General features: G+C 52.6%; 1 protein-coding gene across 7 annotated transcripts in view; it reads left to right on the top strand.

Annotated features, from left to right (window-relative positions):
- The window catches only part of ZMIZ1 (zinc finger MIZ-type containing 1), a 204,334-nt gene that overhangs the window by 93,742 nt on the left and 84,294 nt on the right, over positions 1–26,298 (top strand). For 5 of the 7 annotated variants that reach the window (XM_084795985.1, XM_084795990.1, XM_084795987.1 and 2 more), the window contains 3 exons: positions 15,167–15,275; positions 19,428–19,541; positions 24,770–24,875. In XM_084795985.1, the coding sequence (XP_084652111.1) occupies positions 15,216–15,275; positions 19,428–19,541; positions 24,770–24,875 (280 nt within the window). In that variant the 5' untranslated portion in view covers positions 15,167–15,215. Of the gene's footprint in view, positions 1–9,085; positions 9,125–15,166; positions 15,276–19,427; positions 19,542–23,807; positions 24,233–24,769; positions 24,876–26,298 lie in introns of those variants that run through there. The other 2 variants (XM_084795988.1, XM_084795991.1) reach the window with 2 other exon arrangements.

Here is a 26,298-nt window from a genome sequence, read left to right on the forward strand (position 1 = left end):
CACAGGAAACACAATGGGAGCTTGCGAAGGTTTGATCGTCATCATCTATTGGCCCTATCTGAGCACCCAGCCCTTGCCCTATGAGCTGGATTGTGACCATGCAGTAAGAGGCCCTTGGTACATGGCCACCATTACTGTGTGTGCTGGAGGTGGCCTCAGGGACTGGAGCTTTGCTTTGAAGCCTCCAGGTGGCCCTGTTCTGTGGCCTGTCTTCCTGGAGAAGGACAGTGTACCGAATGTTCAGAGGACAGGGAAACGCTCTGGGGAGGGGAGCCACGGGGAAAGTCTAGGAACATCTGTCTCCCTTTCTCCACAGAGGAAGAAACCACTAGCCATATTGTCTCTCCCGTCCCAATTGCCCTCCCCTTTCCCGTGAGAATGGGCCTTGGAGAGGGGCAGGTGTGAGTCACGGCTGTGCCATGCACTTACTGGGTGGCCTTGGGCAGGTCATATAATCCTTCCAGTGAGGGATAATTGTGCCTGCCTTGCCGGGCAGCTGGAGAGCGTGTTAAATGAGATAATGCATGTCAAGCACTTAGCCCAGCGCCCGGTGGCAGCCTCAGGATAAGTGCTCTGCAAATACCATCAGGGCTCGTCTCCTTCCTCCAGCACCTGATGCACGGATGGCATCTTCTCGGGCCAGACCTTGTAATATTTCTCTCTGGGAAAATGAGCTTTAAATCCGGGACATCTAGGAGCACGGATAGAGGGGCGGGGGGGGGGGGCGGAGGAATCAGACCTGCTCTGCTCCCACACAGGTCCTCTTGTCATTGTGTCAGAGCTCAAGTGTACCATGCACAAAGCCCAGCCCTTAATGGCCCAGAGCTGCCTCCCACTCCTGTGCCTTTACTGCCTCCTGGGGTCCACAGGTGCTGTCGATGTGGGCTTGCTTCCAAGCTGCTGCTGGCATTTTTACCTGCTCAGCCATAAAGCCTTGGAAAGCGATGAATCTAAGGATGAGTAGCCGCTCGCACAAGCATTGGGGTGGGGGCGAGATGGGGCGCAGTGGCTATATTTTTGCAGAGCTGGCACTTTCACACCTCTCTCTCCCCATCTCGCTGCTGGGGCAAGCGGGACAGGGAAGCCTTGGCCTCAGATAATTGTCGGGGAGCATCCCAGGCCAAGCCTAGTCTCCCAGTCAGAACTTTGGGGGCTGGACTTTTCTGTTGCCAGGGAAACCAGTATTCCCTGGAAAGGAAATCAACACCAGTGCTTTAGCTGCTGAGATGCATCCCCTCCCTGCGACCCCCACCCCCACCCCCAAATGAGTTCCCTTCAAAACTGATTGCCCCTGAAAGCGCCCAGGCGGCAGCATCCCGCCTCCTCCCCGAGCCCACTGAGATGCCCGAAAATGAGCTCTGCCCCTGACCTTGCATTTTCCACCTCTCTTTAAAACATTCCATTGTAGTGCAAGGACGCGGTTTTTGTTTTTTCTTATTTATCTCCCTCCCGTGCCAGCTGGGATTCTGAGTCTTTCTCTGCTCTTGTTGACTAGAGCCAGAAGGGAAAGGCCTTCCACCTCTTTCTCCCCTTCAGCTGTCAGCAAAAAATAAACAAGCCGCTTTATATTTGGAAAACAGAGGGTCTTGGCCACCAGATTGCTATGTCCGGGGCAGGTCACAGCCTTGGTCGTTCCCTCTCCTGCAACTGGAGTTTGAAATCTGACCTGCAGATTTGCAGAGCTGTGTGTGTGTGGGTGTAGGTCTGTGTGTGTGTGTGTGGGGGGGGTCTTTATTCACATAGGCATTTAAAAGCCATTGGAGGGTCACTATGATTCTCCAGCTGCTGGCAACACGGGGCCTTGGAAGAGCTGGTTATTAGAAAGACTAGCTGGGGACATCCCAGAGCTGGCAAGCTGTGAACAGGAGTGCCTTATTCCTGTCACAGGATGGTCACAGATAGACCTGGGCCTATGAGGACATCACCACATCCTCTAAAGAGAATCGTTGTTGCTGCTGCTGCTGCTGTTTTTCGAGGCAGGGTTTCTCTGTGTAGACCTGGCTGTCCTGGACTCAATTTTGTAGACCAGGCTGGCCTTGAACTCACAGAGATCCTCCTGCCTCTCTCTGCCTTCCACTGTCCTGCTCTAAAAAGAATCCTGAGGAAGGACCCATTGTTCTCCTTGGGCACTGCTGAGAGAGGACTAAACAAAGCAGGGAAGCAAAGAGAAAGAGACTCAGACTGGCTAGAAGAGGGTTGCTAGTGACTTTTAGGGTTCAGTAGAAGAGAGTGAAGCTACAAAGAGCCCTTGGTCCAAACAGCAGTCAGACCCTCCCTCCTTAGAGCCTGAACCAATTTGTCGTTCAGCCTTTCTCCCTGACCTGAGCTCCCCGGACCACTTTGTTTTGGAGATCTGAGGAGTTAATTTGTCACCTACAAGTGACTCCCTGTTCCATAAGTCATTTTAAACAAACCCTTTCCTGTTCCTAAACTTCCTCGGGAAGCAAACATGCCCCAGCTGGGTTTTCCCCTGTCGGGAGCAGGCTTGTAGACAGCATGTGGTCCAGGAAGTGTGACCATCAGTCAGGCAGCAAGAGCCCCAAGCTCCAGCCATGTGAAGCACTCAGTCAGGCACAGGCACCACAAGAGAGCTCAAGGAAGTGTCTTGGGGTCTCCAGGCCTTTGCACCCTCATTCTAGGCTCACGTGGATGTTCCTGACGCCCTGTCAGCTCTTGCTATTAGCACAAGGCTCTCAGAATGTAGAGTAAACTAATGAATTACAGCATGATTACACAGCACATAATTAACTTTGTAATTAATATGCAACTGCCACTTAAGCTAAAACACTGCTTATAGAGACGTACAGCAATAGGAAATCACAGGTCAGAAACGGGCTTCGGGATTTTTAGAAGACTGAGTGGAAACAGGGGATCATGCAAGGCCACGGGGCGTGTTAATTAAAAGATGGAGAATAGCGAGAGCCCTGTTTTCATTCTTCACCTTCTCCTTTAACAAAGACCCCGTAGCATTTGCCAGGTTGATCAGTCAGGATTAGCCAAAACAGCCCCTGAGCTTTGTATTTGCAAAACTAGGACAGACCTCACCTTCCTGCCCATCCCATGCGTTGGCCCTTGGAGCCTAGCTGTACCCTTTCCTCTTCCAGAAAGCCTGTGGGGTACCCTGCCTCCTCTGGACAACTCCCCTGCCTCATCTGCATTTTAGGCTTCTAGAAGTCACAGGAGTCCATGGTCGTTTGTGTGTTTTTGTTTTTTTTTTAATCTTTATTTATTATTATGTATACAGTGCTCTGCCTGCATGTATACCTGCAGTCCGGAAGAGGGCATCAGATCACATTACAGATCGTTGTGAGCCACCATGTGGTTGCTGGGAATTGAACTCAGGACCTTTGGAAGAGCAGACAGTGCTCTTAACCATTGAGCCATCTCTCCAGCCCCAGTCCATGGTCGTTTTTATTCAATCTTATCATTCTCTGGCCTATCTCAAAGTTTTAAATCTAGAAGATTCCTTAGAAATTATCCTACCCAGACCCCTCCTCACACCAAGGCCAGAGTCAAGGGGCTAAACACCTCAGCCATCGATAACATGGGGATGAGCCCATCAGGAAGCCCTCAAACACTCCCCTTTCTGCCATAGGCTGCTACCAGACAAGTAGATGCAGTTGTTGTCGCTGTGGGATTAAGCCAGAGCCCTTGGAGCCAGTCAGACAGCCAGCCACACACACACACACACACCAGTTATGTGTTCTTGGCAAGGTTATATGATGTCTCTGGGCCTTGGTTACTATAAGGAACAGGCAGTGAGATCCACCCCCCCAATGGGCTGGAGTGAGAACTGGGTGAGAAGATGTACCCCCAAGGAGCTTGTCGGCGCAAACACTATGTATAGTGCCATCTAAGCTAAGGGAATGGGGTCAGAGAGGTCAAGGGCATGTCCACAACACAGCACATAGGCAGGTGTGTTTGTGACATCCCTCACCCCCTAAAACCACGAACACCCATTTATGGACCCCTGTCCGTGGATCCTAACCTGAGCTGGCTCTTTGTGACTGACTTCTCCTGACCGTGGGGGCCACATACAGATTGTTGCACTCACCTGAGAGACCTGGGTTCAAATCCTAGTGTTGCTTCCTGATCGGGGGCAGGCTTTATGCTCCTTTATTCTCTGCTGCCTGTGCATTCCCATCAGTAGATGGCACTAGTCGACCTGCCTTTGGCTGTGTTGTTACAATTTATATGAAATGTCAAATGTGAGCCTGGCAGTGGTGGCTAAGGTGTACCTGTTCGCATTGCTATTCACAGTTAGCCGAGGCTGCAGAGTGGCCACCCACCCACCCACACACACACATACAGCCTTGGGGAGAAAGCTTTCTCTCTTTGGGCCACTGGGCCTCATACACCTGGCTCCTGTGTCCTTTGCCTGGGTGGGAGAGGGAGGGATAGGAGCCTCAGCAGCTCTGGTCTGCTCCTTAGCTAGCTCATAGGGCCTTTGCCGGTCCAGGAAGTGGCTGATGTTCTGTTCCCAGCCTGAGGCAGCCCTGCTGGGGAACGGATTTCCATGAGGAGTGGTCACTCATGAAGTTTCTCACAGTCTTAGATCCAGGACCCAGGGTTCAGCTCTTCCCAGGGCTTCTCTTTCCCAGAGAGACTTTGGAGTGGGGGTGGGGAAGGGGGTGTTGAAGGGTGGTAGGAGGGGTGGTCAGCATTTCTCAAAGTGAGTTCTGGGGGCATCATGCTTATGTAGTTTTTTAATGTGTCCAGGGAAAGGGGTGTGTTTCTTACAATGCAAACCCCGTGGAGATGGCGAGCATTCAAAGCAGTGTGGGAACATGCAGAGGACTATATCCCAGGAAGACAAAACCTAGAGCGTCTCATCTGACCTGGGCCTCAGTTCTTCACAGTGACCTCCAGGGATCCTGTTACAACGGACAGATCACAGCCACTGACCAACCCCCCTCTTAACTAAACCCTTCAGTGGGCCTTTTCTGGCTTCCTTTCCTCAAGGCAGACACTGCCTGCCTGGAGACGCTCCACGTGAGTCCCAGGCCCCGGCCTGGAGAGCTCACGAGTCTCACAGTTCCTGCTGTATTTCATATCCACACTGAAACCTTACAGACCTGCCCTTTCCCACTCAGTGCCTCTGCCTAGTATTCCTGCTGGTGAGCTGGCCTTGCCTCACTTTTATTTCCACTCGCCCACATCCCCCAAGACCCTGTGGAGGCTCTCTTAAGAGATATGAGGGTCGGGGGCCTAGAGCGATGGCTCAGTGGTTAAACACACATATTGCTCTTCCTGAGGACCTGAGTTTGATTCCCAGCACATACAGCAGGAAGTTTACAACTGTCTGTAAACCCAGCTCCAGGGGACTCTGACCCCTCTGACCTCTGTGGCTACTTGCATTCATAGACATATACCCTCCCACCCCCCCACACACATATGTACACATAATTAAAATAATAAAAATAAATCTTTAAAAAGAGGGATGCTGCTTTAGTCCCTCCTCCTGGCAGCCTCAGTTTACAAGCTGAGCAAGTTTAGGAACCAGGCTTAAAAACTAGGTTGTTGGGTTTTCTCCGATTTAGAATGTTTAGCATTCAGAGTAATGGCATGTAAGCCTTGCCCAGCAGGCGCCAGGCTTTGCTGTCCCCTCCCTTCACAGATACTGTCCAGAAGGGCCAGGGGCCCTGTGCAGAGCTGGTAGGTGGGGCTGGATGGAGATTCGTGTTCAGTAGCTCACTGACTGAGTGAGCCCAGCACCCTGGGTGGCTGCTGTCATCACTACTTCATGTTTGCAGCCCAGCCCAGGCCTCAGAGGCCAACAAATAATAGGGGCAGGATTTGAACTCAGTGGCCTATTGCCCTTACCACTAAGCCACTCTGCCTATCTAAGACTGGGTGATGACAGGAAGGTCAGAACACCCCAGTGTTCTCTGAACCACAGGATGCAGCTAGTGGAAGCTCTTATTGCTGTTGCCAGGCAGGAAGTAAGGTCTCACTTATCCCCGCACCCCTCCCCCCCCCCAACAGAGACAGCAGTGGTTTGGTCCCCTGAGATCCTCACACCCCAGAGACTCCCTGAGCTTTAACAAGATGCTAGACAGTATGATGGGGCTAGAGACAGCTTGGGCTCACAGCTCTGCAGGGAAAGCACTGCTGCTTCACTGTGGGCACAGGGTTTTTGATCCTGCCACCCTTGGCGTGGGCACATAGCCCTACCCGATGGGCTGGCAGTTCCAGGCATCCCACTGTGGCAGCTGACTGTGGAGTGACTGCAGCCTAGCCTAGACCGGCATCTGCAAGGGCCAACTGGGATTGTGAGGGGCTAGGGAGAGCTGAGACGCTCGAGGCAGCTGGGCACTCGGGCCTAGGTTCTCCTGTGCCAGTACCCACCTCTCCTAGGTCTGTTTCCTCAGCTGTGAATGTCAGGTAGGCTGACCGCTTCCCCAGAGCCCTTCCAGGTCTAAGCCATGAGAATTGTTGCTTGCCTTTTCTCTGCCACTTTTAGCACAAATCTGTCTCCCTTCTGATACTTTTCCTTTTAAAAACAAAAATAGTCTTTGAGAAATTTGACAGGCAGAGGTAGACAGAAGCTGCTAGAGGGGCTAGAGAGATGGCACTGGTTAAAAACTCATACTGCCTTCCCCGCACTCACCTCTCAACTGTCCTCTTTTTCTGGCCTCCACTCATGAAGCTGCTCCACTGGACAGCCACACCTCTGTCTGGCTGAGAGAAATAGCACAGTCGTGACAAGCCTCAGTTTTCCCATCTGCAAAATGGAATAATAAGGCCAGATGTGCAGCTGTGCTGTGAGGCTGCTTGGCTGTGTAACCCCTCTGTGCAGGAGCTCTAGGCTTCAAAAGAGCCTTGGTCGCACTCTGGGATCAGGAAAGCACACTGAGTCAGGAATCTGGAAGTAGGTGTGTGGGCTACCTGATGGCCTTTTCACTCTCCTTTTAGAGATGAGTCAGTCAGGGCTGCAAAGATGGCTCAGTCAGTAAGATGCCTGCCACACAAGTACAAGGACCTGAGATCAGACCCCTAGAACCTCCATAAAAGCCATTTACAGTGGTGCAAGCCTATCACCCAGCATTGGTGTGTGGCAGCAAGAGAGACAGGCAGATCCCTAAAGCTCATTGGCTCCAGTGAGAGATTCTGAATAATAATAATAATAATAATAATAATAAAATAATAATAATAATAATAATAATAATAATAATAATAATAATAATAATAAACAATAGTAGTGGTGGTGGTAGTGGTGGAAAGAAACTGAAGAAAGGCGCCCCATGTAAACCTTTTGACTCCATTTGAATACTCACAAACATACACTAGCACCACACACAACACACACACACAAAGATGACTCACCTGAAAGTCTTCATTTTCTGGGTTAGCGAAGAGTGGATGGGCAAATGGTTTGGTAGACAATCCTCTGTCAATGTCTGGCCCGGCTAAGCAAGAAGAGTGCCGTAATTGATTAGCCATGTCTGTCCAGGGTGCAGGAGTTGGGGATGGTTCTACTTTCAGTCTTGCTCTCAGTCCTACTAACCCTTACAGAGCTAAAGGTGTGGGGAGCCAGAGGTAGGAAGACAGTCAGAATAACTTCTATGCCCAGAGCTAGAGCTGTAGGAGCGTCTGCCCTGAGCATACTCCTCAGAAGGAAGACTCGAGCTTCTCTGTCCCTGAGAGCCTCCCCAGCCCCTCCCCACTTCCTGGCATCTGAGACTTTGGAATGGCCACGGGAGCCTGAGGCAGAGCCAGGTCAGGGCCTCTGTGCGCTTACTGCTGTTCTGGGAGACACTGTGGCCTGGACGGTGTCAGACCTTTTAGTCTGTGTGCAGCAGTGATGGTCACTTCCTTGCTCTGGGCAGTGGGCTGGGAAGGAAGCGTCCAGCTGAGGAAGACCCACCTTGCTCCTGTGCAACAGAGGCTCTTGTGGTCAGAACAGGGGCAGAATCCCGGCGCCACTTCCCAGCACTGTGGCCTTAAGCAAGCCACTGGGCCTCTCAGAGCCTCGGTTTCCTCTCTGTGGCTGGACCATGATAACTGGGACATAAGTCAAAGCAGAGGTGACACTAAGTGAGGTGGCACAAAGAACCTAGTGTCTGCTCCTTGCAGGCTCAGTGAGGGGACTGGCTCTGGGGAGAAGAGGAGCCCCAAAGGCCTTGTCCAAGGCTTGACCAGCTCTTCTTTGCCTACTGAGGGAGACAGGGCAAGGCAAGGACGTAGAATGTGCCCAGAGGGAACAGGAGGGCTGGGCTTGAAGGTCTACAAGGCTGCTAAGGCATCCTGTGCCCAGAGGACAAAGAGCCCAGATGTAGTGCAGTTTTCAGCCTAGTGTGGGTAAGGACAGTGGCTGCCAATTCTCAGGGCCATGTTCCAGTGTGTGTCACTCCTTTAGACTAGAATGCTAGACATAGCGAGGTGGGACCGCCCTTCAAGACCCTAATGCTGAAAGCCAAGGCTGTACTGGTTTTTCTTTAACAAACATCAACAGTGGATTCTCCTGTGGATAGGTGGGTGCTGGGAGATTTGGTCACTAAGAGAAGAGGGCCCACCCTTCCAGAAACCTCCAATATGGACTCGAAGCATCTGGAGCCACTGGCCAGATGGTGCGGGCCTTATGGAGCCTGGTCACCGGGTGCTCGCCCTGCTTGGGTAGAGGAAGCAGGTGTGGGCCATTCAGAATCCTCTCCTAAGGGTCTCTGCTCACTCAGCTTCTCCGCCCAGCAGGGAAGGGAGATTTCCTGTCCTCCCATAGAAGACACAGGCTCAGGAGGTGAAAGGGCCTTCCCACAGCCCACAGCCAGGAAGGCCTGGCTCACAGCCCACCACCCACTGGAGCCCCGCCCTGTACAGGCCTCCTGCCTACCCAAAGCCTGTCCTCACCGCCTGCTACAGTGAAGGACAGCTGGTCCCCAGCAGCTCCTCTGGCTCCTGCCTGCCCTCCTTCCCCTGGAGTAGAACACCAAAGACAGTCACTCCCGCCATCTGCCTTGGCTTCCCACACGCTTCTCTGAATTTCCATGGCTTCCCTTTTAAGATGAGGAGGGCAGAAGTCTACATCAGAGCTTCCCTAACCTCAGTCCCATCCATTCCACCCCACCGGACTCTCAACTATGACTACACTCAAAATGACCTTTGAGCTCACTTAGGTCAGGCGCGGGTAAGTAGTTTAGCTCCATCTTAAATAAGGCCCATGAACTCACTCTTGGTCATTTTCCTAAACCCAAGACTTGACTATGAAAATGGAAAGCGGTTGCCCATAGACTACCTGAAGTCACCCTTTTCACCCACAGGACACGAGTCACTCCTTAAGAACACTGTCCTAGATGGCTAGTACTTCCCAGTCCCAAGATCCCCTGGTTACAGCTAAGATTTCAGTTCTCAGTACCTTAGCGATAGCCGATAGGCACACATTTACCTTTGTCTGTCCTTCAGGTGAGCACATTCTCGGTGACAGCTTTAAGATGCATAACTGCCAGACATCTCAGATGAAGGGGGGACAGGTGTGTGACAAGGATGCTGAAGGGATAGGAGTAGAGTGAGTGAGTAGTGCCACTTGGCAGGTCACAGTTCGCTGGACCTTGATGAATGAAAAGGCAGGCATTCTGACCTGATGGCCAGGCCGAGTCAAAGCTGTAGGAGTGTCTTCTGAGCTCAGACTAGGAGTCAGTCAGCCAGCCGCCCAATTGAGGGGCTTGGGATGTGAGCTAAGAGCGGTGGGAGGTGGGGACTAGGCCAGGGAAGGCCATGGGTGATGCTGCTACATCCCCAGGCTCCATCAGTTCTATCCCTTTTAAAACCTAAAGCAGCTGAAGGGACAGCTTCAGATGGTACCCTAGAGCCTACCCCTCCCCTCCCGTCCCCTCCCCACCTCTCCCCTCCCCTCCCCTCCCCTCCCCTCTCTTTCCCCAATCTCAATATCTCTCCTCTCTCTCTGTCTCTGTCTCTGTCTCTCTCTCTCTCTCTCTCTCTCTCTCTCTCTCTCTCTCCCACCCCCTCTCTCCCCCAGAGCAAGGCCATCCCGGCTGACTAGCCCTGGTCCTGTTTTAGAGCACAGTGTCTACTCAGGCTGTGGGTAGAACCTCCCACCCCTGCGGCCTCCCTTTCCCCCTCCCCCTCCCCACTGGAGCTGCAGATGCGCGTGGTGATTGAATCATTTCTGCACACCGTTGCTCACACAGCTCCCCAGAGATGTGCTACTTGGCTGTGCAAGCTGTCAGGAGATGTGTGTGCTCGAGTGCATCTGGGCCAGCAGCCCATGTGTGCACATACTAGCTATGAAGTGTGCAGAGGGGTAAGCACGTGCGAGCACAGCGCAAAACCACCTACACCTGGAGGTGCTCAGGTTTCCTAGCTAGGGCTAAAAAGTAAGAAAAGAAAACACATTGTTTATAAGATGCTCGTGAAGTGGTCCTGCCACACCGGGGTGCTGTAAAGGGCTCCAGGGGCTTGTGGTACAGTAAAAATTCTCTGTTCCTGTATCCAGGGAAGACCCCAGGGCAGAGCCCTGTGTGTAAGACAGCCAGAGGGTTCTTGCCTATTTAAGGCTTCTGTCTCCTCTCTTCTGCTGCAGATGTAGTTGGAGAAGTTGACTTCTTAGTTCCTTCTGCTCTCTGTGGTTCATTCTCAGAGAGGCACACAGGGCAGGCTTGATCTGAGCCTCGCTAGGAGATGACAAGTGGAACAGAAGCTTCTCGCAGCATGGCCACCCCCTGGAGACTGAAAAGACTCAGCCCGACTACCGTGGCATCACCTGAAAGCTTCCATACACGTAATGAGCCCTGGCCAGGCATCTCTTCAAGAGAGGCAGTGACTGGGGTGTTGGGCCATCTGGCAGTGGGGTGGGAGAGTGGCGGGGCTGGCATTCACGGAGCTTTCCAGGCTGCAGGCTCCCCAGCATTTTTAAAGTTGAATGTTCTGCTCCCACTGAGGTGGAGTTTCCAGGCAGCTAAAGGCCTGAGATGCTGGAGTTTGGCAAGCTGCCAGGGGACGATGGCTAGCCCAGTCTTTCATTTTACAGACAGAGAAACTGAGGCCCAGGCTTCTTGCCCTGTTCACACAGTGGGAGGGTGGCAGGGCAGGCACCCATTGCAGACCTAGGCTAACTGGAAAGGCTTTGCCCCGGCTGAGCCCATGCTCACTCAGAGGGCAGCCGAGTAGAAGAGGCTGCCAGACCTTGCTCTTGCTTGGTAGAGAGCCTGGATCTGCCTGGGTGCTAGAGCAGCAGCCACTGTGGGTTTTGTCAGGACTTCAAAGGCAGCTGGAGGCGAACCCAGCTGAGCAGTGCTTCTGTGGCAGTGTGGCGACCTCTGCTGGCTGCCGAGGGCTCACCACTTCCCAACAGCAGGGTGCTATGCTGGGGTCGCCTTGCAAACAACTGGCTTCTGACAGGTTGAGGGGAACAAGGACACCCTTTGGGTCGCAGTCATGGCTTGAGATTGGGACTATACAGGGGCCTGTGGCCATCAGTCTGGGAGGCATGCAAAGAACAGTGTGTTAACGGTTACGGCGGCAGAAGTTAGCCCAGCCAGCAGCTTCCTTGCACTTCGCCTCCTGAAGGCTTTGCGAATTGAGAAAAATCAGCCCTGCCTCAGAACTGGGCTGCCAATAAAAACAGCATGTACGGAAGTCAGACTGTCCCCTCCATGTCCCGTTTCTTCTGCCTGGTGCTAACCACTCCTCAGGCCCTTAGCTTCCAAGCCCTTGCCCTGTGACGTATGGAATTCAGACCCATCATATCCATTCATTCCTGATATTAATGACCCCATTCTACACTGTCAATATGAGCAGTTTAAAAAATGACAACTCAGCTAAGTATGATGGCTCAAGAAGCTGAAGTAGGAGTTTTATGAGTTCAAGGCCAGCCTGAGCTACATAGAAAGACCTTGTCTGGGGAAAAAAAAAAAAAAGGAAAATAAGTGTACTGCATGTCACCTGACCTGTGTGGGTCTCTTTCTTCAGCCAGATACTTTATTTTATAAATAGAAACATGTGATAGCTGAGTGTTTGTAATTCCAGCTCTGGGGAGGTGAGGGAGGATTGCCCGTGAGTTTGAGACCAATCCGAGCTACAAAAAGATTGTGTGTATTGTAGGGAGGGACCTTCCTGTTTCCTGTCTCTAATGTCTCCTGACAGCTGCTGTCCTATGGGTCTCACAGGTGTTGGAAGTGCAGCTGGTCACATCTTGATTTCATAAAATGGAGCCTGGCCTGGAACCCTGACCTGGACAGACATAGACCATATCACGTTGGACAAAATCATTGTGGGTTTTGGGTTTCCCAAATGGACTCCCAGGTTGGGAACAACTTTGCCCCACTGATGTCCTGTGGATCTGTGAGTCCACAGACCCTGTAGAGGCTAGCCTGATCTAGAATGGTCCTGTGTCTCTTTGCTCTTTGCCTCTTGAAGTGAGACCTTGTGGCCCAAAGGTTGCTGGCCAGGGAGATGCAAGCTCCTCATATTTGCTAGAAGCTTCTTTGGATGGGCAGAGCACCCTTAGACTACAGAAACTATAGACATGTGCAGGCATGTGTCAAGGCCTCTCAGTGTTCCTGGCCCTAAGTGGCATGGTCATCCTGGAAGATCTTCCTCGGAGGCAGAGCTTGACGGGGCCTCCATCATGCTCTTGTCTACTCTTCATGGGGAAACCGAAGCTTTGAGGCCAAAGAGGACTGTTCAGGGGGCTCCTCCTGGCTAAGGGCATCTCTCAGCTTTTGGAGTGATGGGAAGAGGTGCCCAGAGGACTTGAGAGTCTGCAGCGTCAGTTTCCTGTCCCCAGGGTGCTGTGCTTTGCCTACAGTGCCCCCTGCTGGCTGCTTAGTCCATTTTATGAACTGGGGTGCTGGTTATTCCAAACCCGGGGTTTCTTTCTTTTTTAATTAAATACTTTTTTTATTTATTATTATGTATATAGTGCTCTGCCTGCATGTACACCTGCGGGCCAGAGGAGGGCATCAGATCACATAGATGTAGATGGTTGTGAGCCATCCTGTGGTTGCTGGGAATTGAACTCATGACCTCTGGAAGAGCAGTCAGTACTCTTAACTGCTGAGCCATCTCTCCAGCCCCAAACCTGGGGCTTCTTTGTGCTTCCCTCCTGTCCTTCCCCCCAGCCACTTATTCAGCTGACCTGGCCTTGGTTTTCTGGGTTCCTTTGACTCAGTGTCCTTGTCCTAGCAAGCTTCAGAAGACAGACAGGCAGGCAGACAGACAGACAGACAGACAGACACACACACACACACACACACACACACACACACCTTATACCACGTGCATGCCTAGTACCCAAGGAAGCCAGAAGAGGGTGTCAGATACCATAAAACTTTAATTACAGATGGATGTGAGCCATCATATGAGTGTTGGGAACCAAACCCAAGTCCTCTGCAAGAACAGCAAATACTCTTAACCACTGAACCATCTCTCCAGCCCTAGAAATCACACACTTTACAGGGACCCTGGATGCCATTACTTGACCATATTTAGAGTGGGATGATCATTCACAGACCCTCAAATATTGCCAAGAGCCAAGGTAACCTGGGAGACGGTGTACCATTGGCCTACTTCTCCTCCGGGCCTCCCCTTGTTCCTGCTTTCCTTGTGGTTTGTTCCGAGCCCCAAGAGCCTTTCTTGGTCACCTGAATCCGGACTGAGTGTCTGTGCATATGTACTCAGAAGGAGACAGCCTGTGCTTGAAGGACTCCTAAAGATGCCAAGGTATTCTGCACCCCTACTCGCCTCCAGCAAGGACACACACACACACACACACACACACACACACACACACACACACACACACACATCCGCCACTGCCGCCCCAGGCACTGCCCAGAACCTATTTCATAGGTTGGAAGAGGAAAGCCAGGATTCTGTCCTGGATACACTGAGTCTCAGTGTCCTCATCCGTACTAAGCATGAGACAGTTGTGGCATCTGTCAATGCTCTGGGCCTTGACCATTGGTGGGAGAAGCTCAACCCATTGTCACCTAGGCATGACCTAGGGTAAATGCAGGCTTTTTTCTTTTGAGATAGAGTCTCAGCAAAACTGATCCTCCTGCCTCAGCCTTGCAAATGCTGCGATTACGCACATGTGTGCCAAGAATTCCTTAAACATTGGAAGATCGTGTCATTTTCTTTTCTTTTCTTTTCTTTTTTTTTTTATTTTGGTTTTTGGTTTTTCGATATAGGGTCTCTCTGTGTAGCGTTGGCTGTCCTGGACTCACTTTGTAGACCCGGCTGGCCTCTAACTCACAGCGATCTGCCTGCCTCTGCCTCCCAAGTGCTGGGATTAAAAGCGTGCACCACCACGCCCGGCCGATCGTATCATTTTCGTAGGCCTAACCCTGGCCTCAGCCCTGGAGATCCTGCAGCATTCCCAAGCAAGTAGAAGCAGAGTGCGTAGAAGATGGAAGCTCACAGTGTGGGCGATGGGTATAGGGATCTATGGATGGATGGATGGACCAGTTATCTAAGTCAGGTTTCCATGGCTGTGATGAAACACCACGACCAAAACCAGCTTGGGGAGGAAAGGGTTTATTTAGGTTATATACATTGAATCACAGCTCATGGAGGGAAGCCAAAGCAGGAAACCAAGAGGGGGTGTGGGTGGGGGTTGGGGTGGGCACACAAGCGCTGCTAACTGGCTTGCTTCCTATGGCTTGCTTAGCCTGCTTTCTTTTAGAACCTAGGACCACCAGCCCCGGGGATGGCACCACCCACAATGGGCTGGGCCCTCCCTCATCAATCACCAATTAAGAGACTGCCCCAGGGGCTCTCCTGCTTATAGCCCAACCTTATGGAGGCCCTTTTTCCAACTGAGGTTCCCTTCTCTGAAACGACTTTAGCTTGTGTCAGGTTGACATAAAAACTATCCAGCACGTCAACAGACAGACAGTCATTGAAATGATAAAGACATGATGAACAAGGAGTTGGGTGTCAGGGAGTAGAACGATTTGACAGGTGCCAGGACAGTGAAAGGAGGGCAGGACGTGCAAAGATGGAGGAATAATACAAGCACAACCCCTACCCCCCACCCCCCACCCCCCACCTTTACCTTCTTGCTGGCAAACTCTTTAAGATAAAGCTGGGCACCCAGGGCCTCTAGGGCAGGGGCTGCTGATGTTGAAGTGGGAGGGTAGCTGAGAAGCTGTGTGAGGCTGTCAGGTGAAGCCCCACCCAAGTGACACTTTCTTTCCTCTCTCCTCAGGCTGGACCACGTTCATGGCTCTCGGGTAGAACCTAGCGAACCGGCCAGAATGAATTCTATGGATAGGCACATCCAGCAGACCAATGACCGTCTGCAGTGCATCAAGCAGGTGGGTGTGGCCAGTTGGCAGGGTGGGTGTGGCCAGCTAGCAGGGTGGATGGGAAAGGCAGGGGGTAGGCCTGTGCTGCAGCAGGACAGTCCCTGGGTACCAGCCTAGCTCTAGATTCACACACATATGAATGCTAGCCCTGCCTCACTTGTACCCAGCTGTGTGACTTTGGACCAGTGCCCTGCCATCTCTGAGCTTGGCCTTCCATGCTTTGAGTTGTGGTGGGTGTGGGCGCACAGTGAGGTCCCTAACACAAGGGTCCACCTTCTGCTACCTCCCTTCCCAGACCTATGCTCCCAGGCCCCTCCCTGCTCCAGCTGTTTGCTAACAGTAAACAGAAAGGGCCTGGTATGGCCTTTCCGTGACACACTTCAGTGATCCCTAGCACTAGGTAGATAGAAGCAGAGCTCAAGACAATATCCAGCTACACAGCATGTTTGGGGCCAGCATGGTCTGTATGAGACTCTGTGTCAAAAAGTTACAAGGAAAGGAAGAGTTCTAGGAAACTCAAGTCATTTTACAGGAAAGGAAACTGAGACACAGAACAGGAACATTGCTTCAGTGGTATTAAGACAACTTCACCCTGTTGTCAGGGGTTACCCCAGCTTACCCACACTCTGAGTCCCAGAGGCAATTCACCTCCAGCATCCCTGGCATGGGTTTGTTGGGAAACAGGGAACCTCTCACTAGACAGCCTAAGAGATGACTGTGAATGATGCTCTACCTTTGGATCCAGCCAAGGCCTGTGGAGTCTCAGGCATCAAAACCTAATCAGAATAGAAAGGCGAGTGTTTGCATGTACGAGTGGCAAATGTGTCTGCTGGCTGGGCTCTGGCCGATGCAGGCTGTGGCTCCCACCCCGGGCCTCACAATCTTGGACCTTCAGCACCTACCTCACCCTTCCCAGCCATATCCCAGTCTCCGTCAGCCCCTGGCGTCGAACGCCTTGGCACAGTGCAGCCCTCTTGGTTGGCTGCTCCTCTTCTTTAGCCTCTTGGTGGTGGGAGAACAAAGGCTTCCTCTTCACCAGGTGTGAGTCTTAACTCCTGATGCTCAGTGCCACAGGGGGAACCCCGCTCTGTGAATTAGGTTTTTTTAGGCCCAGCAACCTCCCCAGACCCTAGACAGCCTTAGGAGCATCAGCACACACCCTCTGCCTGAGCTCAGGGGCGTCCTGGTCATCATCCAGAACCTTACCATATACTGCTCCTCCTTTGAGGGTCTCAAAGTTCATAGTGTGTCCATCCAGGATGGGGCCATAGTCTTTCGGGTGGACCAATAAGCGGTCACATAAGAGGATGGTTGATGAGTAGGTAGATGGACATATGGCCGGGGAGTTAGATACGTGAGAGGATAGAGATGATGGATGGATGGATGGGTGGCTGGCTCGATAAATTGGCTTCTAGATGAATGGGCAGATGAATGAGTGGATGGCAAAGGGATAGATAAAGTGATGAATGGACGAATGGGCAGATGGGCAGGTAGATATATGGATGGATTTGTTCTGGGTGGATGGATAGACACTTGGATGAATTGTGTGAATCACAGAGAGGCCGGCGGGCAGCTGGATTGATATGGCAAATCTGTCACCTCCTGGGGAGCCAGCCCTGCTTGGGGAGCATTGGCATGCCCACTGCCCACCCACCACACTCTGTAATTGTGGATATAGTTCCAGTCCCCTGAGGAATTCTGGAGATGGGTGAGCTTTCTGATGGGAAACGGGCCATTGATCTCTGGTACCAGCCACAGCTTGAAGCCTCTGCCAATGGCTCAAAGTGTGTCCCTACTATAGGCTGTTCATCCTAACCCTCACCTGGCCACTCCCTTGGCCACTGGGGTCCCTTGTAAAGTGGCCAGGTGGCTTGGCCTCAGGAGAGGCGCTGTCATTAGGAGAGGTGGATACTCATGCACCGCTCCTTTCAGACCTTTCCCGGGTTCAGTCGAGGAGCCAGGGCTTCCTAGGAAGTTGCCTCTGTGCTCTGGAGGGCCCTGCATGAAAACACCAGTTGCCGTCAGCCGTATCTGTCCCCACTCTGTAACAGGCTTCTCTCACATTTCTACACTTGGTCACAGCCCTAAAAGCTGCCGCCACCACCACCACCACCACCCCAATCCCTACCACTATTTGACAGATTAGAGCTCTGAGGATCAGTAATGTCTTTGGGGCTGCATGACTCCGTGGCTGAGGTGGGGTTTGAGCCAGGTGTGCACCTTGTGTCCTTTTATGTACTTAAGCCATAAGACGCAGAGACCAGCAACCAGAGCAGAGAGAAGGGCCTCAGCTGAGGCCACAGAGCTCCAGGCAACAGCCAACTAAAGGGGTGCTACTATTCACCTCATCTATGAGATGCACCTCATAATGAGCCAGCTGTGACTGGCAAGGAGGGAGATACAGGCTGGCAAGAGACAGAATGCTGTGCTCAACTAGAGCCTGAGCAAGAGCAGGCTTGGGGGGATCAGCATCAGAGGCCATTCAGGAGCTCAGATCTCTAAGTGACATTACTATGGCCACCTGAGAGTGGCGTGTGCGGAGGTTGCTGACACTGCTGATTGGTTGTGGCATCACATAAATAAATGAAACACCTGGTTGTCAGGCGGAGTGCAAGCCAGAAGGAGCTTCTGGGCAGCATTGTTCCATCAGAGCCCTCAGAGTTCCATAGAGCCTCCGTAGAGGCAGATTCAGAAGCAGAAGCAAGGCCAGGCAGCCACCCTCCCAAAGGCATGACGGTGTATGCATCGGTCCCTCCTGCCTTGGTGATCTTTACCTTTAGAGAGCTAAGCCTGGGAGGCTCACACAGCTGGGCTCCTCAGGGGAGGCTGGGAGCCTCTGAGAGCCTGAGGCAGAGCCCAGGTTAGCCCCGTGTGGAACCACCTCACCTGCCAGGCACTCTATCCAGACCACATACCCCTAGCCCAGTCTTGTTTAATCCTCACCCGGTCCCTGTAGCACAGGCTCTATTACTGGTCACCTGCCCCTTTTCTCCCCTCTAGCTGTCTTTTTATCTGTATAGAGGGATGCTCTCACTGAGTCCACTTCCTCCTCACTGTAAGCCTGTCCCTGCATGAACCACACTGTGACAAGCACAAGGAACCAAAATTCCCATGATCACATGGGGGTCTCTCAGCCTCATCTTACAGATGGATGGTTGGATCTGGGAGGGGTGGAGGGACCATTCTAGATTAATAAGGGGCACAGGCAGAGTGATCCCACAGCCCTGATCCCAGAGGAGCTCCCACAGCCTCATTTAGAGATGCCAGCTCCAAGGCCCATGCTGCCCTGGCTATGAACGGACCCATGCTACCAGGGAATTACAGGCCTATCTAGGCCAGTGAGGTCCTGCTGCCCTACCAATACCAAGGGGTCTGGAGATGCTAGCATCCTGTCTGGGTGCACCTGGTTTCTATTGGACCTTGGCAGTACACTGTAGGACCGACCACACCTGCCACTAGACCAAGTGTCAGCTGTAAATCACAGCTGTGACTCTAACTCGCCTCCTGGCCCTGATCTTCCATCTCCTGGTCCCAGTGCCAAATGACAAGGACCCAGGAAGCCGAGGGTCAGTGTTAAGGAGGAAGTGAGAACTTTTAATTTCTCCAGGCTGGCAGCCTGCTGGCCTGAAGTAATTCTAAAGGCCCCAGGATTCTGACTTCCTCTATGTGAGGCAGGGGGAAGAGGCTCCCAAAGTGCCCAGAAAACCTAGGCCTAGAGAGCCGGAGGTGCTTGGAAGCTAAGAGCACGAAGCCACATACACCATATAGCATACACGATGTGCCGAGTCCTTCCCAGTTGCATGGTTCCCCTCCCCTGACACTCAAAGGGAGGACCTGGGTGAGAGGTGATGCGTTGTTAGGAAGGCATCTCCAGGGCCTGCTGGTCTCAAGTACGGAGACTACGTACCACCTTCCAACCACTCTAAGACTCATTCCCAGCCCCCTGCATCCACTTGAACGTCTGGTGGCCCTGGCCTTTACTAGCCCTGGCTCTCATCCTGCTGCAGTGGGCCAGGCTTTGCATAGAGGGTGCTTGAGAAAGCTGGAGAGCCCAGCTTACCTTTTGCCCCTTTCTGTGTGTCTTGTTTCTGGCCAGTCCTAGGGGTCATCTGTTCCCTGGCCTCCTCTTGCAGCTTCAAGCTTTTTGCTCTTCTTTCACAGCACTTACAGAACCCCGCCAACTTCCACAATGCTGCTACGGAGCTCCTGGATTGGTGTGGAGACCCTCGAGCCTTCCAGCGGCCCTTTGAGCAGAGCCTCATGGGCTGCCTGACGGTGAGTCTTCTCCTCTCCCCACCTAGCACACTGGGAAGCATGGATGCAGAGCCAGAAACCCTGTCCACATGCCTTTCTGTGGACCTCAAATGCCGGGCACAGCTGCCCATGCTGCAAGCTGGCCCTGCAGGTACACCCCACCCAGGTCTGATATGGAGACAGTCTTCATGGGGTGTGTGGCTTCCTCGCTCCGTCAGAAGCAGAGCAGCTTGACTTTGGAAGGACTCTGCCTTCCTTTTCCAGAGCCATTTGTTCCTTCATTTACTGTATATCTATTGAGCGCCCCTGTGCTCACCTGTCCTGTCCACTCAAGAGCATGTATTGAACCCCTGTTACATTCATCCATCTGGACAAATAGACCATGATTCATCCCTCATTTATCATGTGTGGTCCCCTCTGCCAAGTTCTGGACGCCCCAAGATAAATAAAACATTATTAAATTTGATTTCTTAATAAGGGGCGGCAGTGTGGAGAGATGACTGTGAAAACGGAGTAGGTGACAAGAATGGAACATGGGTCTTTGCCAGCTGGGAGGTGGGGCTAGTCATGCAAAACCATGCATCCATATGCCACAGCTTACCAGGCTGCTGGCCTCAGCCAGGGTATCCCTGGGCCACAAAGCAGCATGTGCAAAGGCCCTTGGTATCCAGAAAACTGGGCAGGATCTTGAACCTGAGGCCCAGAACATGAGGCTAAATAGAACCATCTGGGAGTCTCCCGTAGCTTTTCAGTGTCCCGCAACCATGTGCCCTGAATTTGTAAGTATGAAGCCTGCATGGACAGTCCCTCAGAATGCCTGTAATGGGCTTGGAAAGGGAGTGTGGCTGACACTGTGGGGAGCCTGCATGTCCTGAGGGCAGAATGGAGACTGGAGATAGATGCATAGTCAAGCAGAAATGGTGTCTCTTGAGGTGCTCCAGGTGGGAGGGAGGCAAAGAGCCCAGCCTTAGCTGTGGCTAAGGAGGAGAAGCCCGAGTGGCCACCCTGGCCTCTCTCGTTCTGAGAACGGCTAAGCTGCCTGTAGCACATGGCACCTCCCAGAATCCACCTGTCCCTCCAGTTGCCCAGAGGAGGATGCTCAGACTCCGAACTGACTGCTATGCCACCCAGTCTTAAAGGCGGCTTAGTCTCTAGCTGAGTGGGGCCTCTCTGAGGCAAGAGGGGATGCTGCAGTCCCTCCTGCCAGGGCTCTTCCCTCAGAAGCCGCCCCATCTGTCTCACTGAAGCCACCCGCATGGCCCTGTCTTCCTCGTCCTTCAGCCCCCAAGCTCCCCTCTCCCCACAACTGCCTAATCCTCTTTGTGGGATCTGGGTCCAGCCTAAGCCCCATAGAGAGGGCCAGATGTTGCCCAGGCCCCAGTTCCTACCCTAGTTTCCTGTAACTGTAGTGGGAAGAGAGGGTGGGGGCCATGCACAGTATGTCATCAAACGATCTAATATGCTACCCCAGCATACCACCCCAAGCTTGGCCTTGCCTAGATCATGGACCTGAGGGGAGACACTGGCCTAGGCCAGCCTGGATGGACTGCCTCGGCTTTGTCATTCATCTATTCATTCAGCGGACACTTACCAGGTGCCTTCAGTGGACTACCACAGTAGCCCTGGAACACAGTAGGAATTCAGAAGCTCTTGTTCCCTGGAAAGAACCCACAGGCTAGGAGGACAGAGCCTCCATGTCAGCTGGAAGGGACAGGTTCGGGTAGCAAAGAAGCAGGGGACTGAGAGCTGTGCTCAAGTTAGGAGGAGCTGTGGGGGGGTTCTGACCTGTGTGTAAGCAGCAAAGCAGGGCTTCCTGTGGGGGGGGCATGTCTCCTGGGAATGAGCAGCAACACAGGACTTCCTGGAGGAGGGGCTCCCTGAGGAGGACCCCTTGAAAGCTGCCTGGGTAGAGAAGATATGTTTTTCCAGGCAGAGGACACTGTGGACAGAGACTCTATGTCAGTTCTCTGGGCTCCCTCACTACCTGCCCAGGATGTGCTTGCTCCTTCCCCGCCTCCCCCACCCACCCCCCAGTTGCATGCCTCCCAACCAAAGCAAGCCCTTGAAAGCCCCTCTGACACTCCCACAAACATGGCCTCCCACTGCACAGCCCCCGGTGAGTTTAGGAGAGCCTGCTGTAGCAGGAATTGGAGAGAGGAAGGTCACAGAAGTTGACCTTGGCAGTCCAATCGGTTTTCTGAGGCTCTTTCTTCATGGTGTCTAAAGAAGAACCTTCCAGGTAGGCGGAGAAGGAAGTCACCGCCTTCATCCCAGTGCTGCCACAGGAAGAGAGAAATGCTAAGGCAAGGAAGCTAAGCCCTCCCAGACACACACTAGACTGCAGGCTTGGGTTCCTCCCTAGCCAGGGGCAGCTAAGCCTGAAGGTTGACACAGTTCCCTCAGTGACCTCTGGGAGCTGGTTCCAAATTCCTCCAGATCGGCTTACTTTGAGGATATAAATTAAAAACCACTCAGCAGCAGGCAACAAATGGGCATGGAGGGGGTTTTTGTTGTTTTGGTTTTGATTTTTCAGGTGTTTTGTTTTATCTTGTTTTGGTTTGGTTTTTGATTTTTTGTTTTTGCTTTGCCACCAACCTCTAAGCTGCCCCGGCTCAATTCAAATGTGGGGCTGTGGGGCCACAGGGCACCTGAACCAAGCCCTGGAGGCCTGTCTGAACTCATTCCAATCCACCAGCCATGGGAGCATTTGTACCCATTTCACAGGTGAAGGAACTGAGGCCCAGGAAGTAGGTAATCGAGTAAAGTGAGATGACTGGCAAGGGGCACGTGCAGACCCCAGATTCATACCTAACTTTAGAAAAGCAGCTGCAACAGCAGGACCATATACTCCCGTAGACAAGTTCCCTCCTGATCCTGTCTCTGGTACACTGTTTTCAGCCTGTGACCCCTCTCAAGGTCTCGGTACCTGGCAGGTAGGCCCAGCAGACCGGCCTTAGACTAGCTGGTTTCTAGCATGCATCCAGTCTAGGGCAACCACAGGGCCCTCACTAGAGTACAGCAGGCCTCTCTGAGATACAAGATGCCCAGAAAGCTACACCTTGCCAATGGCCAAATGGGCCATACCTTATGAGACTCTCCTGGGGGCTTAGACTCAGACAGGGTCTGGGCAACACACGAGGCTTTTTAGTGTCACTGGCTCCAGCTTGCTTGCTCTGTCACACCTTTATTGTACAATCTTGAGCAGAACCTTTCTTTCAGCAACAAAAATACACAGCCTGAGCCCAAAGACCCTTTAGTATGCCAGACTTGGCCAGAGCAGACCCACTGGCTCATTGGCCTCTCTTGCTCAACTCAGCTAGAATTAGTTTTCTAAACCAGAGCAACAAGACTGGCCAGTATCCGGCCAGGCAGGGAAACCTTTGCCTTGCTTTCCTGACCCAAGGCCCAAGGGCCTCCCTTGGAGGTGGAGACAGCTTTAACCCTTCATTGACTAAACTACCTGGACCACACGCACATCTTGCACCCTCGTCCCCTGGGAGCCAAGTTCTCAGGATACTGTTAATGGCATCAACAGTCCCCCAGCGTAGACCTCAGCATTGTACCAGTCCAAACACTGTGACTTCATGGTTGCACTCCTTGATTGTGCCAGAAGGGGAAAGCACCACAGGCAACATCTACACTACAGCTCAGAAAGTCCAGAACCTTCCCCGCTCCCTTGAAAACCTGATTACAAACTTGAAAACCTCCATAAGCGAGATTGCATTAGGGATCCAGGCTGAGTCAGACAGTGAGGAGGCCCCACTCTAGGTGGCTAGAGACTCAGGTACAAGCACAGAACCAGGGAGCCCAGCAAGGAGGCCGGGGAACATGGAAGGATTCTGTTTGCATCCTGGCTGGCATTGGCCCTGCAGGGGGTTCCCAGGAGAAGGGACAGAGGGTCCAGAGGTCTGCTGTGGCAGGTCCTAGGAAAAGGCACTCTGCTGGCTCCTCCCTTATTCTGTTACACTCCATCTGACCTTCTGTGTCCCTTCCCTTTAAATGAGGAGATGGAGGCAGGCATGGTGGTACCTATGCAGTCTCAGCACTCAAGAGGATCAAAAGCTGAAAGCCAAACTGAGCTACGTCAGGATACCCTTCCAAAGAAAGAAAGACCAGGGTGGGGGAAGAAAGGAAAAGGAGAGATGCCCTCACGGGCATCAAACGGGTCCTCCCTTTCAGCCACAGAGCCCTTGTGGCAAGCCCCCAAAGTGGACAGAAAAAATAGCAACAGTAGGATGCTATTGTGATGGCCCTGGATACCAGGCCAAACCCACTGTAACCTTGACAGCATCCAAGCAGGTAGCCCCTCAGAGACCTGAGGACTGAGGCTCCCTTCCTCAGCAGCTGGAGCTACTGCGTGAGGAAAGATTCCTTCCCACTCAGCCATGGCCTCCCCAGCTGCTCTCCTGCACGACTACATTTTCTAAGCTCCTTCCTTTTTGCCACTGTTAATGAGGTGGGAGTGCAAATCTGCAAGCAGTGGGTCACCCAGGGACAAAGTCAGATGCAGGAGCCTCCAGGGCCTCTCTCTCTCTCTTCAGTTCCTGGAGCACCCCGGCTCCACACAGTACCCTACAAGGCTCCCATCTCTCAAGATGGATGAGATGGAGAAGCTTACTCTAAGGGCCTGGTGCTGAGTCAGATCCCAGGCTGAGATCCAGAATATAGGAGCTTGCGTTTCTAGGCTGAGATGTGATGATCTGCAGAAACAGGTATCTCCCTGGTCCAGGAGCCCTTGGTATACACTAGGAAACTGCCTATAAACCGTGGGAAGAACAGCAAATCCCTAGTCCCTGCTTTTCACACTGTGGCTGTTGATGCGGGACAGTAGGGGATGTGGGGCATCTCCAGGAGACACCCCAAAATGTGCTGATGCCTGGGAGCAGCTGAGGTCTTGAGCACCTGCAGAGGTAGAGACAGAAGCTCTCACATGCTGGGGGAAGGCTGAAGGGAAAGAAACATCCTGGGCCCCAGGACTTGGGAGGTCAGTTGAGGAGCCATATGATGATGTGGAGAGCCTAGCCAGGGGCCCGACTAGTGAAGATGATACTACAGCTCCAGCTAATGGCTAGCTAGGTCATCATCCAAGCCACTGAAAGAGACCGACTAGAGTCCTGGCTGGCTTTCCGCCCCTGCCATAGCCTGGCTGCTTCCCCTGTCTCATTATGCAGTGGGTATATGTCTTTACTCATGTTCAGAGCTCTGAGGGAATGGTAACTCACCTGAATTTCCTCTTTCCCTGCTGTCAGGTTGTCAGCCGCGTGGCTGCCCAACAAGGGTTTGACCTAGACCTGGGCTACAGACTTTTGGCTGTGTGTGCTGCCAATCGAGACAAGTTCACCCCCAAGTCTGCTGGTAAGTACCTGTCTGGGGCTCCACAGGTGAACTGGAAGGTGGGGAGAGCCTCCATGGGCCCAGGGATGATTCAAGCCTCTGAGGAGGAGTGGCTGAGGCCATCAGCTCTACAGCCTACAGGTGGGGCTCAGCCCTGTTTGTCTCCCAGCACAGCACACCACTCTCAGGAAGCCTGCACGCCAGTATAGGCACTGTGCTGAAGGCAAGTCAGGCATCTTGTCATTCCGTCACTGCAGTGAGCACTTGGCAGAAGCTTTGTGTTATTTATCTAATTGCACCAGTGAGGAGACTGAGGTTCAGAGAAGCAGAAGTTTTCCTGGTCGTGGAGCTACACATAGCCAGGTCTTTACTGCAGAGCTAGCATGCACAGTGATCCTTACACATCACTCACTCACTCGCTCACTCAACACCCACTTAAAGCAAAACAAAAAAAGAGCCTGTCAATCTAGCGTTTCTAAAAATGTTTTCTGCCAAACCTTGTTTATTTAGACTTGGCCACAGCATGGGGCTCCTGAGCCCATGTTTTACAGAGGTTGGGGGAGGTGCTGGCCTGCATTCTGTCTCGGAGGGACCGCATTACAGTTACTGAAATTTGGGGGCAACCTGGGCAAAAAAGATAGACCCCCCCATCTCAATTTTTTAAAATTCCACTTTTGCATCTGCTGTCAGCCTCCTAAATGTGTGTGGGCAACAGGTACATTGGGATTTTAAACAACTCAGACAGCTGAGTATCTGGTCTGTTCTTGCTGAGTGTTTGATCTCCTTGGGAAAGCAGGAATGGTAGTGAGACCTGCCTTGCAGGGGTCACGGCAGGTTCTAGAAACAAGTAAAGTGCCCAATATCGTGTCAGGGTAATACTAGCATTCTTTATTGATCCAGAGTAAGTGGACAAATGACTACGATGTGTGTGGGAGGGTGCAGGCGCGTGCACGTGCAGCTGTGCACATGTGTTGAAGTGTCTGCACGTTCAAGCTGTGCTGAGGGCTATGAGAGAAGAGTGTAGGAGAAGGCTTGGAAGGCGCACACTCTGCTGGGTCAAGGGAAGCTTCCCGGAGTTGAGAAAGAATTGAATATGTGACGACAGCTTCAAGGGTGAAAGGAGCATTCTGCGCAAAGGGCCTTGGGTGGGGGGGAGCAGGGCTTTGTGTCACAACTAAAGCAAGGATGGTGCTTCTGAAACCTAGAGGCAAGAAGAGCACATGGCCAGAGGGAGGCTGGTGAAGTCCGTGGCAGCTGAATCGCGTAGACCCTGTCTTAAAGGTTGTGTTCTCCATCCTGAGGGTAATGGGAACATGCCTAAATCTCCACTCTGTGACAACCATCTCTGCTAGTACTAGGAGTAAATTGCATGGGGGCAGGGGGCAGTGTGGACACAGGGGCCAGCAGCAGAGCTCTAGGGAGAGCACTGGGGCATGGCATAGTG

This window comes from Acomys minous (assembly GCF_964271855.1).
Source record: "Acomys minous genome assembly, chromosome: 9".
NCBI lineage: Eukaryota > Metazoa > Chordata > Mammalia > Rodentia > Muridae > Acomys > Acomys minous.